Source organism: Galeopterus variegatus, unplaced genomic scaffold, assembly GCF_000696425.1.
Source record: "Galeopterus variegatus unplaced genomic scaffold, G_variegatus-3.0.2 Scaffold522, whole genome shotgun sequence".
Lineage (NCBI taxonomy): Eukaryota > Metazoa > Chordata > Mammalia > Dermoptera > Cynocephalidae > Galeopterus > Galeopterus variegatus.
In genome coordinates this window covers 471,223-486,527 of record NW_007726633.1, presented here as the reverse complement: position 1 = coordinate 486,527, position 15,305 = coordinate 471,223, and the positions used below count along the sequence as shown (strand labels likewise).

At 53.8% G+C, this 15,305-nt stretch overlaps 1 protein-coding gene across 1 annotated transcript in view; it reads left to right on the top strand.

Annotated features, from left to right (window-relative positions):
* CCDC33 (coiled-coil domain containing 33) overlaps positions 1-15,305 on the top strand; it is a 114,107-nt gene that overhangs the window by 1,700 nt on the left and 97,102 nt on the right. Inside the window, exon 2 of the mRNA XM_008569651.1 lies at positions 325-644. Within this exon, the coding sequence (XP_008567873.1) occupies positions 325-644 (320 nt within the window). The remainder of the gene's footprint in view (positions 1-324; positions 645-15,305) is intronic.

Below are 15,305 nucleotides of genomic sequence, written 5' to 3'. Positions count from 1 at the left end.
AAAGGGAATGGGGAAACCAAGTCCCAGGCTTCAGGTGGCCAGAAATCAGGGGCAAATTGAACCCTTCCCCAGTCCAGGGTGGTGGCAAAACCCAGGACCATCCATAGGCTCAGAGCCTCCCCTCCTCACCCCTGGGGGCTTGGATTGGGCATTGGTAAAGATAGGGAGCCATGGGTGGTAGCCTCAGAAGGGACCACCCACCAGATGACCCTCTAAGACTGGGCAGCCCAGGTTTTCCCAGGGCCCTGCCTGTCCTCCTAATCTCCTGGTGGAGGCAGGGAAGACTGCAGAGCTCATCTTTGCACCCCACGGTCCCCCTCCCAGGGTTCTGCAAGAATGACGGGCAGCACGATGCATGGCTGCGGGTGGAGGCACTAAGGCTGGACGGAGCCTCTGGACAGGCAGCCCAGCGGGTGGGCGAGGCCATCTTCCCCATCTACCCACGGCCGGACCAACCGCGCATGAACCTCCTCACAGCATGGGAGCATGAAGACCTGTACCGCTACTGTGGCAACCTGGCTCTGCTCCGGGCCAGCACGGACCCCACAGCCCGCCACTGTGGGGGTCTGGCCTACAGCGTGGCCTTCCATGTGCACCGGTCCCCTCAGCCTCCCACCTCAAACTGCCCTCGAGGGGCCAGCCAGGTGGGTACTTCCTGGGTCCAGCTCAGGTTGTGGACTCACTGGGCACAAGGCCCAGCCTCTCTGATAAGCCTGACTGCCCCCATCCTGCACTGAGCAGAGCAGCAGAGTTTTCCAAGGCTGCCTCACTCAGTTCTAGGGCCATGCAGCCTGAGGACGGATGCAGGAAGTCTCAGGTTGGAAGGGCAGACAGAAAATGTAGCCAAGGTCACACCATGCAGGGACACAGCTGGATGGGGCTTCTTTTGCCCGGTGGGTGAGTGTCCCTTGAGACCCTTCAGTCCCCAACCTCAATTTTACACATTCTCATCAGATTTTGGGAGGGGACCCCGAGTGACCACAAGAAAGAAATCTCCTCTGTGTGCCCACCCTCAAGCCCATCTGGCTCCCACCATGAGCAGGAAGGACTCAGCTCAGAACCAGGACCCTGTCAGTCTCAGGCCTGGGTAAGGGGTCTTGTCCTTATCTGAGCTGTAGGAGGGCTCCCCAAAATGACCATGTTCTGCGACCAGGCAGCATGTCTAGAAGGCTTCATAGCCAGCACAGGTAGAAGCAGGTAAAGAAGGTAGTAGCCCATTTCACAGGTGGAGAAACTGAGGCCCCATGACGCTTGATTCCATTTAATGTCAACACAACATTTCCTGGGGACTTTTGTGCACAATAGTGCATGGACTCCAAAGCTAGGTCAGTCCCTAAGTTCAGAGTGTCATCTGGCTTGAAGACAGTTGGAGAAAACATGGGCATCATACGTGGTCCTGTAAGGCATTTGCTGGAAAGAGAGCTGGAGAGGGAGTGTGCATGACAGGTTTTGGTGCCTAGGAAAGGCTTCTAGGAAGAGACATCATTTGAGATGAATCTTTCATGCATTCCTTCATCTACTCATCCATTCATTCATCCGTCAAACATTTGTGAAATGCTGACTCTGTCAGACCCCATGCCAGGTGGGTAAGATTTAGGGATGGCAATCTGGGCTTGGGGGAAAATATCCCAGGGGGAGGGACCACAATAAATAAGCTGGCTAAGGAGAAGGAAAAAGGTTTGGTTGGCAGCAGGAGGATAAGATGAGGTTGGAACCAAAAGTGTACAACCAAAAGGTGCCTGGCTCTGCTGCGGTGCCTGGCTCTGCAGCGGTGCCTCACTCCCCAGCAGTGTATTGGTCTGGCTGAAGCGGAGCGCAGGTGGTGGGATGAGTCAGGTGGGAGAGGGCGGATGGATGGGAGAAAGTAAAGGGAACAGAGGGGATGGTAGCAGAAGAGATGGATATTTCAAGTGAGAGATAAAGAGAGATCAGCGCAGGTGGTGGGATGAGTCAGGTGGGAGAGGGCGGATGGATGGGAGAAAGTAAAGGGAATAGAGGGGATGGTGGCAGAAGAGATGGATATTTCAAGTGAGAGATAAAGAGAGATCGATGGATATTTCAAAGGTGGCAACGGTGAACCACCAGAGGAGTTTGTGCAGGAGAAAGACAGGACCTGAGCTATGCTTCAGGCAGAGTGATCAGACAGCATGTGCCAGGAGAACTGTAAGGATGACCACAGACCCAGGGACCTGCTTTTCTTGTCCAGATCTCACAGCCTATTAACACAGCCCATTTCAGCCTTTGTTCATTTATTCATTAATCAATCAACACATACTTTTGTCCACCTCCTGTATGCCCAGCTCTGTGCTGGGTGCTGAGCTTGTAAAATGAGATGGATGTCACTTGGATTCCTAGATGACATTCTGTTCCTTCAACACTGCAAGCTCCCTAACTTCAGAGCCTGGGCCCTGGCCCCTCTGTCCTACAGTTTATCACAGGACCAGGCACACAGGAGGCTCAGAGCTCGGAGAGAAGCTGTGCCCTGCTCTCCATGTCCCAGCATGCCCTGGCCACCCTGAGCCATGGCCATGTGGATGTGCTCTGCAGGCTGCAGCTCTAAATGTATGTGAGGGAGGGGTAGAGATGGCTGAGTTGTCCTCAGCAGCTCTAATTTCTGTTATTTAAAGCCATCATCTCCCCGCCATGCTCCCTCTTAAAGTGTCAGATGTCTGCTTCCACCAAGATAAGAAAATGGCTTTCAAAGGAGAGAAAAATGGCTTCCCTCCTGGGGGGTCAGCAATCACAACCCTCACAGCAGAGCCAGAAAGTCCATGGGGAACAGATATTGGAGAAGGGTCCTTCAGAGAACAGAGGGCTGTTTCTTTCGGGTCAGGTGAACTCGTCCAGTAGTTCAGCCTGAGGAAGGCAGGCACCCTTCCAGTGCTGTCACTGGGAGGCTCAAAGACACACCTGGAAGGACAGCAACAAGCCCAGGTTCTTAGTGAGCAATGGAGCCGCAGGCCGTCCTTTGGACCTGTGGCCAGTTCCCTTGGGAAGTGGATGTGGCCTAGCACTAAAGGGACCCTGCAAACCATCCTCCCTCCCCACTTTGCAGATAGAGAAAGTGAAGCCTGGGACTTAACCCGACTCTCTCTGGTTCTCAACTGAAGAGGAGGAGAAAGGAAGCTAGAAGGGGAGTGGGGTGGAGTTTCAGGGAGAAAAGGCAGAGAGCAGGAAGAACAGAGAGGACAGAATTTCATTCGTGGCGTGTAGCTCAACCTGGGCAACATTCAGTTCAAGGCCAGAATTGTATTTCTGGACTCAAGATGCAAATACCTAGGCTCAAGTCCACCTCCTTCAGGAAGCCTTTCAAGCACTGACTTTGTCTGTTCCAAGCTATTCTCAGTCCTGTTTGCATCAGGCATTTCAACAACTGAATCTATTCAATTTAGAACTTTATCGTAAGCTCACAAGTGGTTCTCCAATTTGTGTAGTATGTGTCTTTTTATTTTTTTAGCCAGAACTGGTGATAGTCATGTTTGAGGGGCAGTGGGGCAGTGGGGCAGGGGGGTGGAGGGCACAGGGATTAGGAATTCAATGATCAAGATGATTAAGAAAAGAGTAGGGAGCAGGAGGCAGGGCTCAGTGTGAACTTTAATAACAGCCTTTGAATCTGTATCATTTTGCTTCCCAGCCAGGGCCACAGGTTACAAGGCCCTAAATGGCCAATGCTGGTCATAGCACTCCCTGAGTCCTGGAGACTTGGGGACTGGAACAATCAATTCCCCTGAGCTAGTATTGTATTATTATAGACAATGGACACCTTCCCTTCTCTAGTCCTCAAGTTTCCCCCTTTTGGGAGGAGGGGGATGGAAAGGACTGTCCCCTATGAATATTTGCAGCACATAAAGTCACAGACTCCAGGATAGAGGTCACTCTGAGGCCCATGAATGGGGGCACTGGGAGCCTGCAGGCAGGGGCTGCAGAAGGTGTGTACCCATGGGAGGATGACCAGCTCCAGGTTCCTGGCCAGCCACAGGCAGTGGCCCTTCCCCAAGGCGCATGGCACTTCCTTTCCAGGTGGAGCTCCACCAGCCTTCTCCCACCCCTGACGCTGCCTCTTGGCAGGTTTGAGACCATATGGCTACACCGCCCCAGCACCCGTAACCCCTCTTTCCCCAACATAAGTGGGAATTTATCAGATCCGAATGAGGGTGGCCTGTCCAGTGTTGGACAGAGTGGGTCCCTGAGGGTGCGGAGAGCAGAAAGCAGCAGGCCAAAGCCTGCTGAAGAGCCATCAGGGTGACCCTGCTGAGCTCTTTTAAGAGCAAATGATGCCTCCTAGAGGGATTGGGGAGGGCAGGGGAGGCCAGCTTTGGGCCCAGAGCTGCAGGCCCTCCCTCAGGGGCCATGACCCCCTGATACCTCACACCCCTCTTCCAGAGATCCCAAAGGCTTAAGGACAACCTCCCACAGGCAGAGCTGCTTAAGAGGGAAACTTTGGTCTTGAAATTCACAGGGATGAAATTTCTGGGTACACGAATTTAAAAATTCCTTCCTTGTATCTCTGGGAGCCATCCTGGGGGCTCCCTCACCATGAGCCCTGGAGCTTCCTCCCACACAGCTCTGAGCTCTGATTCTAGGCTGGAGAGGGACAGGGAGCGACATGGGGCTCCCTCCCCCAGCATTTACCTCTTCCAAACAATCGCAGTTTTGTTTCATGGAAATGATTCAGTTTCCCAGGAGCCTTTTAAATGAGGCTTTCAGGGGCTGGTCTTTTCTTTCTTTCTTTCTTTCTTTTTTTTTTATTCCTTCCCTTTAAAACACTTTTTTTTTTGCCCTGGGGGGTGGGGGGGAGAAGAAAAAGCTAATACAGGAATCACCAACTGGCACCTGGCTCTAAGCCTGCGGATTCTGATTGTGGGTTTGTCACCAATAGGCTGGGGGGCTTTCATTAAGGAGAAGTGGAGGAGAAAGGAGAGCAGCTACAGAGCTGTTAGGGGCCTGCTGAGTGTCCCCTCTGCCCTCTATCCCTACACCTCTGTCTCTGTGTCTCAGTGTTCCCCGCCCCCCAATTCTGCCTGTCTGTCTCTGGGCCCACTTCTGGCTGGAGCTGCAGGCCTCCGCTCTCCCGCCCCAGGCATCCTCCTCCAGGCCCAGCACCACCAAGTCCTCACTCTCTCCCCGCCCCACCTCCCACCCTGCTTTTAAAATTCATTATGCCTTTTATTGCTCGCTATTGCATACGCTATTTCTATTGCCCTGGAGACTGGAATGGCTCAAGCGGGAAGAGGCACACAATGTGGATTTCATTAACTCTACTCTTTACTGCCCATTTAATCTTGGGGCGGGGGGCGGGGGTGGTTACTGACCTGGCTGGGGGAGGTAGGCACCTCTTTGTTCATGCCCCTTCACCTCAGTGCCAGACCTTCAATAGGCCGACTTCCCTAATCTTGCGAAGCCTCCTCTTCTGTGGCTCCCTCCCACTTTCCTGGTGGAGGGAAATGCCACTGGCCCATTTCACAGGTGGAGAAAAAGAGGCTCAGGAAGGCAATGACTGCGCTGCTGCCAACGAAGTGTTGGGAAGTGGAGAAAGTGAGAACAGGCTAGACCAGGACTTCCAGCCCTCTCCCAGGCTGATGTCCCAGTCCCTTGGTAGTGGAACCCCAATGCCCCTCTCCTTTCTGCGCTCCATCAAATACAGAGAACTTAAGGCAGATCAGCTCCTCCTTGCAAATGAGGCAGTTTTATGGGCTTTAGAAAAACACTCCAATTGTTCCCTCAATTACCCTGGAGCGGATTGAATATATTAATCTTTCTCTTAACTCGAGTTAGACACTCGGCTGCCGCCCCTCCCCCAGGCACTAGCGCCTTTGCAGAGGCACGTGCCAGGGATTGACTTCCAGTGCCCCCCCTCCAGGGCTTGGACCCCCGAGCAGGTCAGCCTCGGTCCACACAGCATGCTCCTGCTGAGGCTGTGCCCACTGCCAACACACACACACACACGCACGCACGCACACGCACGGCAGACAGCTGTTTTACATTTCTCTATCAGTTTTCATTGATTTTCTCCTTTGCCGCTATTTGGAAGAGCCTTTTCCTGCAGTAAGCGCGATCATGGGGGCTCCCCCGCTGAGCAGCGGGTGGGAGGAGTGGGAGGGGGACTGCGTCCGGCTCCTCCTTCTGCTCCAGTGACAACTGCCTCCAGCTTAAACACACTCTGCCCCAGGCAGCTGAGCCCTGTTAAAAGCTACCTGAGGTTCCCCTTTGTAGCTCGATTTTCTTTTATTTCGGGGGAACAAAGGCACTGTCAAGGCGTTCTCGGAAAGTGCTGTCACCCACGCAGGGAGGGGGGCAGACCCGTCACCATGGCAGACGGCTGAGGCTGGGGGGAGTGGTGGGGCAGGCCAGCGCTGGCCCTGGGGACGGTGGGGTGGAGGACAGTTCCGACCCCCCTCCCCCACTCAGGAAGAGAGGCCAGGGGCTAAAAGCACCACAATTAGCCTGCAGGCCGCCTGCTGGCTCCGCCTCCTCCTTCCTCCTCAGGTTGCACTGAAGCACTTGCTGCCCGTGGGGTTCTCTGAAGGAGACCCTGGAGGTCCTGGGTGTCGTGGATGAGACCACAAAATGCATAGTTGGGGGGGCATATTTATGTCCTTGCCCAAGCCTGTCTCTCCACCCCTCCCGCCTGATTTCCAAGTCATCTGTATATGCCTTTGGAGTCCTATTGGGGTCCGTGCTTGGAACTCAGCGGGCTGAGGTATGGGAGAGATTTGGAATTCAGCCAGCTTAGGGTAAGAGGCAGGTGCACTGGGGTCAGGTAGACCTGGATGCAGACTAGGTTCTGGCATTTATTTAGTAGTTGTTTGACCCTGTGCAGGTTACATAACTTCCCTCAGCCTCCACTTCCACATCTGTAAAATGGGGGAGAGTGATTCCTGCATCCTCCATGGCTGGGAAGATTAAATGAGCTGGCATACAGTTAGCCCTGCCCTGCAGGAAGTGCTGGATAGATGCTTGCTGCTCTAGGAATGAGGCGGGATGTCTGTATTGGGCAAGCTGATGGGTCTGGGCTTCAGCTTCTGCACCTAAATAATAGAGTTGCTCCTTCTTGCCCAGCCAGCCTCCCAAAGGAGGGCTGTGAGAAACTTGCCAGTTTCACTGTCTCTGGACCCAGAGACCAGGTTGCAGGGTGGAGAAGTCCAGCCCAGCCTGGGTGCTAGTCTGGGAAGAGGCTCCATTACAGATTGTTGTAACCAAACACACCAGATGGCCCTGCTTCCCCTCCCCCATCTCTGCCTTCCCCCACCCCAGACCCAGCCAGGGGCTGATGCTGACTCACACCTCCTGGAGGAGTGTGTGTGCACACACGTGCACGTGCACATGTGTGTAAGAATGCATGGTGTGGGGGGAGATGGAAAGGAGGGGGGTACCTGCCTCTGAGGTCCTCCCCAGCCAGCCCAGGCCTAGTCCCATGGAGCAGTTGTGGGCTCCAGGGGAGCAGAATGGGCCCTCTCAGCTCCAGAAATTACCTTCACAGTGTAAAAGGCAGGAAAATGTGCGGAAGGGCCCAGGTATAGTGGCCTTTTTGGTCCTTACACCCCTGGAAAATGGATATGCCCCTACTCCTGAACACAGCCACCCTCATGTACGCTCAGACACAGGACACAATGCACATGTACTCATGCGAGTATAGACAGACCCACCACGTCCTTGACATGATGACCCCCTCACCACACAGATTTGCACCAATGCACGCACGGGAGGCACACGCCCTCTCACACACGGACCCCACCTCCTTGGAACCCTCCTGCCTTTCATCTCTGTACAGACCCCCCAAGTGCAGCCTCTACCAGATGAGAGAGAGGTTGGGGACATGGCATGTGTGATGTATGAGGTGAGATTAAAATCCCATGTGAAACCAATCTTTAATACAACTCTAACAGCAGTGGGGGAGGGCAGTGGGGAAGAAAGGCTGACAGCACTCTGGCCCTGGTGAGGGGTTCGCCTGTCAGGGGCCAGCCCTGCCACCCCCAGCCTGGGTCCTGGGCTGGTTCTGCAGAGTCCACGGGTCAGAAGCTACTGGGGCCAGCAGGGACCAGCCCCTTTTCTGGGATAGATAGAGGGGGTGTGTGGGATGTCCTCCATCTGGACCTGACAGCCTGCCCTGGGCTCTAGCAGTCCAACCTGCCTCAGCCTAGGGTGGCCATCATTCATTCATTCATTCATTCACTCTCCACAGAAGTAAAGTAGGTGGCTATATGCCCAGCCCTTGGGGAGCTGCCAGGCTGGGCAGGGCGAGGAAATAGGAGGAGATGGGGAACAATGACTTTCCGAGTTGAACGTGGAGGATGTGATGGCGTGAGCTACGTGGTCATCAAGGACTCAGTGTGCTGCAGGAAAACTGTTCTGGCTGTGAGTCAGAAGACCTTGGTTTAGACCCTCATTTCCCAGTTGCATGTAAGCTGTTATGACTTGGAGCAAGTCACTTACCTCCCTGAGCCTCAAATTCCTTATCCGTACAATGGGCAGAGTGGTGCCTACTGACAAGGAAGAGGGTGGGAAATTGCATGGTGCTTAAAACCCACTTCTCAACTGTCAGGGAGACAGTTGAACCCTGCCTCAAAGATGGGGTGGGATTCCAGCAGAAATTGAGGGGAAGGGTTTTCCGTGGAGAGGACAGCGTAAGCAAAGAAAGGTGTGGAAGCAGACATGTGGCGATACACAGGGACGAGCAAGTGGGGAGAAGGCAGGAGGTGGGATGGGCGAAGCTACAGGGGATGCTGGGGGGATGGATGGTGGGTGCTATCTCTGCAGGCTCTGAGCTCTCCACTAGCTGTCTCCTCATTAGCTGAGGCTGCTTTGAGCCAGGCTGGCAAAAGGCGGAACTCGTGTCACACTTAGCCTACAAAACCCATCGGAGCATCACATGGGTCTTGGGAGGTGGGCAGGGTAGCCTTGATAGCGCCCATTTTCTGGAGCAGGAAACTGAGCCCCCAGAGGAGGTGAACAACGTGCCCAAGGCCTCCCATTGAGTCAGTAGCAAAGCCAGGCTAGAATCCAGGTCTCCACCGTATATTTTGGTTTTTCTTGATCCAGTACTCAGCACACAGGTGGAGACGACTTGCAGCACCCTTTCCCAGGGAGACTCACACTGCAAGCTGTTCCTTAGCCCATTTGAATTTAGGACTAACACTGGGCTTTCAGGGCACTGTGTTAGGATCATGGGGAAGCAGTTTGGGGGAGCAGATTTCTTCCCCATATCACACCAGGTCCAGCCAAGACAGGTTACTCAGTGTTAAGCTGACCCCCACAACAGGTGCTCATTGCACTGGGTGGTTTGGGAGCAGGGCTGGGATGGCATTGAGGCTGTCGATGGCTCAGGGTCCCAGGGCAATGGAAATTGCATGGTGCTTAAAACCCACTTCTCAACTGTCAGGGAGACAGTTGAACCCTGCCTCAAAGATGGGGTGGGATTCCAGCAGAAATTGAGGGGAAGGGTTTTCCGTGGAGAGGACAGCGTAAGCAAAGAAAGGTGTGGAAGCAGACATGTGGCGATACACAGGGACGAGCAAGTGGGGAGAAGGCAGGAGGTGGGATGGGCGAAGCTACAGGGGATGCTGGGGGGATGGATGGTGGGTGCTATCTCTGCAGGCTCTGAGCTCTCCACTAGCTGTCTCCTCATTAGCTGAGGCTGCTTTGAGCCAGGCTGGCAAAAGGCGGAACTCGTGTCACACAGCCTACAAAACCCATCGGAGCATCACATGGGTCTTGGGAGGTGGGCAGGGTAGCCTTGATAGCGCTCATTTTCTGGAGCAGGAAACTGAGCCCCCAGAGGAGGTGAACAACGTGCCCAAAGCCTCCCATTGAGTCAGTAGCAAAGCCAGGCTAGAATCCAGGTCTCCACCGTATATTTTGGTTTTTCTTGATCCAGTACTCAGCACACAGGTGGAGACGACTTGCAGCACCCTTTCCCAGGGAGACTCACACTGCAAGCTGTTCCTTAGCCCATTTGAATTTAGGACTAACACTGGGCTTTCAGGGCACTGTGTTAGGATCATGGGGAAGCAGTTTGGGGGAGCAGATTTCTTCCCCATATCACACCAGGTCCAGCCAAGACAGGTTACTCAGTGTTAAGCTGACCCCCACAACAGGTGCTCATTGCACTGGGTGGTTTGGGAGCAGGGCTGGGATGGCATTGAGGCTGTCGATGGCTCAGGGTCCCAGGGCAATCCCTCAGACCCACTGTAGCTGGCTGATGACACTTAGAAAACAATGTTGCATAAATAGCCCCAGCCCAGAATTAAGCCCTTACCCACCCTATCTGAAGAGTGACAGTGGGTTACAGCCAAGAAAGTGCAGTGGACAAACTTCGGGCTCGGGTTTGAATTCAGATTCCTGTTCTGCCTCACACTAGGTGTTCCTGAGCAAGTCAGTTTACTTCTCTGACCCTATTTTCTCATCCATGAAAGGGGAATAATGATGTTGACTTTGAAATGGGGTTGTGAGGATTAAATAATACACTAGTCTCACAGCGGTCCAGGGCGCCTTCGTGGAAGAGAGGGAATTCCAAAGACTTCCAGAGCACAGGCAGCCTGGAAGGTATGCTGGATCCAGCCTTGTTGGCAGGAGTGGGCCACACAGCCCACGCCACTCCCTCTGCAGGGAGGTGTTAGTATTCTTCCACGCAGGAAGTGTTTGTAGAGCCTTGATTCTGTGCCAGGCTTGGCCTGTCAGAGCTCTCAGGGAGACAAAGCACCACAGTGAGACCATTGCAGCCATTGGGTGTAGGAGAGGAAGCAGCTGGGCCCACCCTGGGGAGGCTAAAGACACAGNAGGCGGGGAGGAGAGGAATGAGAAGATTTAGTTTAAATCCCTGCTCTGCCACCGTCCAGCTGGGGACTTAACCTCTCTCCACCTTTTGTCCTCACCTGGAAAATGGGGATGACAACAGCACTCCCCTGACAGGACTTGCTGAATCGAACTTGTAGTAAATTTAAAGGATATAATAACTGCTCCCCAAACATTAGCCATGGTCAGTACGCCAGGTGATTGGCAGCTTGCCAGAGACAGGATGGANCCCAAACATTAGCCATGGTCAGTACGCCAGGTGATTGGCAGCTTGCCAGAGACAGGATGGAGGGCTGCATTCCAGGCAGACGGAACAGCTTAGGCAAAGTCCCAGAGGCTTGACAGCATGGCTTCTCTGGGGGAACTTGGAGGTTCTCCAGGAAGGTCGTGAGTGTGGGGGCAGGTGAGGGGCCAGGCCAGGAAGGACCTCACCCCTCACCCCATCAGGAAGCTTGCCCTTGGAGTCACTGTTGGGCCAGTGGAGCTGAGGCCCTCAGGTGGACACGGGAGGGGGGAGGGTGCAGACATTATTTTAATCTTCCTCTTAAAGCCTAATTGCTTTTTGTCGGCGGGTGTTCCTGGAGACGCCTCCCCACGAGATTGCTTTCCAGGCTCCTCTCTTCCAGGAGACAGGCAGGGCCGGGCCAGCTCCACGCTGCATTAATATGCTGCAAATGCGATTTCATGGCCTCAAATGAGATTAGGGCCAGAGGCTCTGCTCTCTGGTAGAGATGGCAGGAGGTGTGGGCGTGGGGCGGCTGGTGCTGAGCAGGGAATCTGAGAGGGAGGGATCCCAGCCGACTTGGCCTGAATAAGCAATTTCCTGTAACTGGGGCTCTTCAGACCTGTTGGCTTGTCCTGGCTGCAGAGCCAGCTCTGAGGCTGTGTCTTGTGGGCGGGGTGCTCAGGGCTGTCTCCCTTATCCCCAGACTGCTCACAAGCACCTTGATAAGGGAGAGTGCTGTGATGAAGAACACAGGCTCTGCAGCTGGGCGGCCTGGGTCTAAAGTTTAGCTCTTCTACTCCTGGTTCTGCCTCAGTTTTCTCATCTCTAAAATGGGGACTACAGTAGTACCTGCCTCATACGCGGTTGTGAGGACTGAGTTAACATATGTAATATGCGTAGAATAGTGCCTGGCACATTCTAAGTGCTCACTAATTGTTAGCTATTGCTATGAGGTTCCTATACACCAATTATTCATGCACTAGCAGGGAGAGAAGGCACTGAGGGCTTGGACTCTGGAGGAGGAAAGGTTTTGGGGAGCCCTGTCCCAGGCTGAAGTAGCAGGGAAGACACTAATGTCATCCCTCACTCATTCCCCAATCACCCTCCTGCCAGGCAACGTGCTGGGCCCTGGGGACATGACAGCCCTCAAGGAAAACAGACCCTATCCCAAACAAGTGGATAGTGCATCATGAGCCAGGGCTGGGGGAAGGGGAGCAGGGGGACATGGATCTGATGTCCCTGTGGATCTGATGCCCCCGGGGTGGGGACGGGGGCAGTGGGGGAAGGTTTCAGGGAAGATTTGCTGGAGGTTGTGATATTTGTGTCTTGAGGAAGAACCATGAATTATTCAGGCTGGCTGGGGGAGGACAGGCCAGGTATGGAATAGTATATGTGAAGGCCTGAAGCTGGGGAGACCACTGCCCTTTCAGAGGGACCACGACTATGTTGTGAGGTAGGAGCATGGATGTGAGGCAGGGATTGGTGGGATGAGATGGAGGGCCTGGGCAAAGCAGACCATGAAGCCTTCAGGGGTCTCCTGAGAGCAATGGGGCCCTATGAAGTGTGTATTGAAGTGCAGGAGGGACTTGGCCAGATTTGTGGGTTGGAAGAGTTGGAGTGAGGGGACACCAATTTGCTGGAAACTGGTTGAGCCACCCCAGCCTTTCTGTTCTCTGAGTGGACACCCACCCAACCTTGGCAGGGCATGGTTTCTGCTCCCTCCTGATGGAAGGAAACGGCAGGCGGCTTCATTGCTCACCCCTTTATTCAGTATCTTGTTAATGAGTTGTTGACTTTTCAAAAGAAAAAGGCCCAAAAGCCACCTTGCATCTTTAGCAAAGTAATTTATGACTTGACGAGGGGACCTAGGCTGCCCCAAATGAGAGCTCTGGTTACCAAATGCTGAGAGGAACCATTTAGTGTGGCAGTTAATAAGCGCACCTGCTAAGCACATGGAAGTGATGTTAGCCAGAAATGAGAACACCACGCAAGTCTCCAGTGGCCAAGGCTGCTGCCACAGGTGCTGCACGTTGGCATGACATGGTATGAACATGAGGGAGAGGTCATTTTGGGGCTCCTACTACATGCCAGGGATCCATTTTGTCCATGACTCTGCAAGAATCAGGAATTTGAGGCTCCTAGGAGTCATATGACTCGCCCAAATGCTTGCAGCAGTGCCCAGCAGAACCAGGATTAAAGCCAGGCAGTCAGATTCCAAGCCATCAGGCTTTTTTTTGCTGCCCAGCTCTTTGCCTACTTGGTGGTGCTAGACCAGGTGATCCTAGGGAGCCCGAGCCCTCAAGAACAAGATGCAGCAAGACAGGGTTAGGACCATTTTAGAATCTGCTCTGTGACAAAACATGATACACACAGATTTAGCACAGTAGCCATTTACTGAGCTGGATAAAGGTCACCTCCGCATGGTAAGAAACCAGACAAAGGTCAGAAGGCAGTCCCTCAGAGCCCCCAGGATCCCACCATGGCCCACGCCACCAGCAGGCCCTGAAGAATCAGCTGACATGCAAGGGACTTAGCTGGAACTGGGAGCAACCTACCATTAGCGATACTAGTCACGACCCAGGGTGTCATGACCCCACCAGCCCTCAGGGGTTGAACATCCCCACGGCCCATTTGTTCTGGATATAAGTGGCTTCTGCCCTTGCTCACAGGGGCCTGTCCCAGCTGTGACCAGCTGAGCCTCCAGGACGCACCCCCTCACTCTCCTTTGATGCCAGTGTGGGTGGGCTGACTGTCACAGAGCCATCCTCTGGCCTCATTCAAAAGCCCAAATGTTTTCATCTCTAGACTTGACCTTTTTCATGTTTCCCAGTTTCAGAAGAGAAGGAAGGAGGGCTGTGATTTCTTTCCCTGGGATGAAAAGAACAAGCAGTATGGTTTGGTGGTTGTGACCACAGACTTTGGAGCCAGCAGGCCAGGATTCAAGTCCCAGCTCTGCCACCTCCAAGCTGTGTGACCTTGGGCAAGTCCACTTCCTCAGAGCATCTGTGTCCTCATCTTAAAAGTGGAGTAACAACAACTACTCCCGGGGTGCATGGATGTAAGGACTCAGTGAGACAGTGCTGGGAAACTTTTGGCACAGCACCTGGCACATAGTAAGTGCTCACTAAATGTTGGGGTGTGCAAAGGTGCTGGTGACGATGACCATGGCGGCTACACAGGACATCAGGTAATCGCTCAGGCCCACAGAGAGGGGCTCATACAGCAGGTACCTCAGTCCAGGTCCTGACAGAAGAAAAGGCATTCAAATTTGGAAATTTGAGGGGAATCTGATAAAAGGACTATTTGCAAACTTGAGGCTGGGGTTTAGGAAAAACATGAGAGTGCAGCACCCTGGGGACAACCACCACCTGGAAGGGAGCTGTACAAGATCCACAAGGTGGCCTCAAGGTGGTGGGAGCAGGGAGAGATGCAGCCAACCCAGAGAACCAGCTGGGGGAGCTTCTGGCTCTCTAGCTCAACCCAACCAGAGCCCATTGATGTAGTCACTACGGGTCAGCTGGCTGGGGCACAGATCTAAGTACGAGTGGGATCTCAAAGCTCTCTGCAGAAATCTCCGAGGCTGGGCCTCTGAGCCAATGTGAGCTCAGAGCAGTCCCCAAAGGTCCTGGCCAAATGGGCTATAGTCATACCCTCACAGTCTCCCGTCCTTCAGCCAACAAGTGAGCACCTACTGCATACACTGCTGGGGTTGAGGCGGATGGCAGTTGGCGCATAGAGAACTTCTAAGGCAACTGCCTCAGTTGATGACTTGCCAGGTCCCCCATACCCCTGCCTCGTCTCATTAAATATCAGGAGCGAATTCCCAGCATAAGGGGTAAGGGCGGCAAAGCAGCACAAACACAGGTAGGTGTAGCTATGGACAGAGGGACTGAATTTGCTCAGAGCAGGAGAAGTCAAGGAAGGCTTCCTGGACGAAGAGTCTTGAGTGGGTCTCTGATGATAAATTGGACTTAGGTAGGAAAGGAGGGGACATTTCTGGTGAGGGGGCTGCCTGGAGAAAGGTGTGGCCATGGGAATGGGCCTGGAAGCCAGAACAGAGCAGGTCAGGAGAAGAGAGAAAGAGGGGCTGGGATATCTGGGGTGGTTGTGAAGACCCAGGCACTGGGCGGAGATGGGCGGATTTCACCCTGCAGACATTTTTCACTTCTCTGGCCCATTACTGCTGGGGACAACTTGCCAAGTCGATGGCTGGTTAACAGGGAAAAAAGTGAGCATGTGTGGAGCATTTAGTTTTAAGTGCTTTACCTGAGTGGTCCATTCAGCCGTC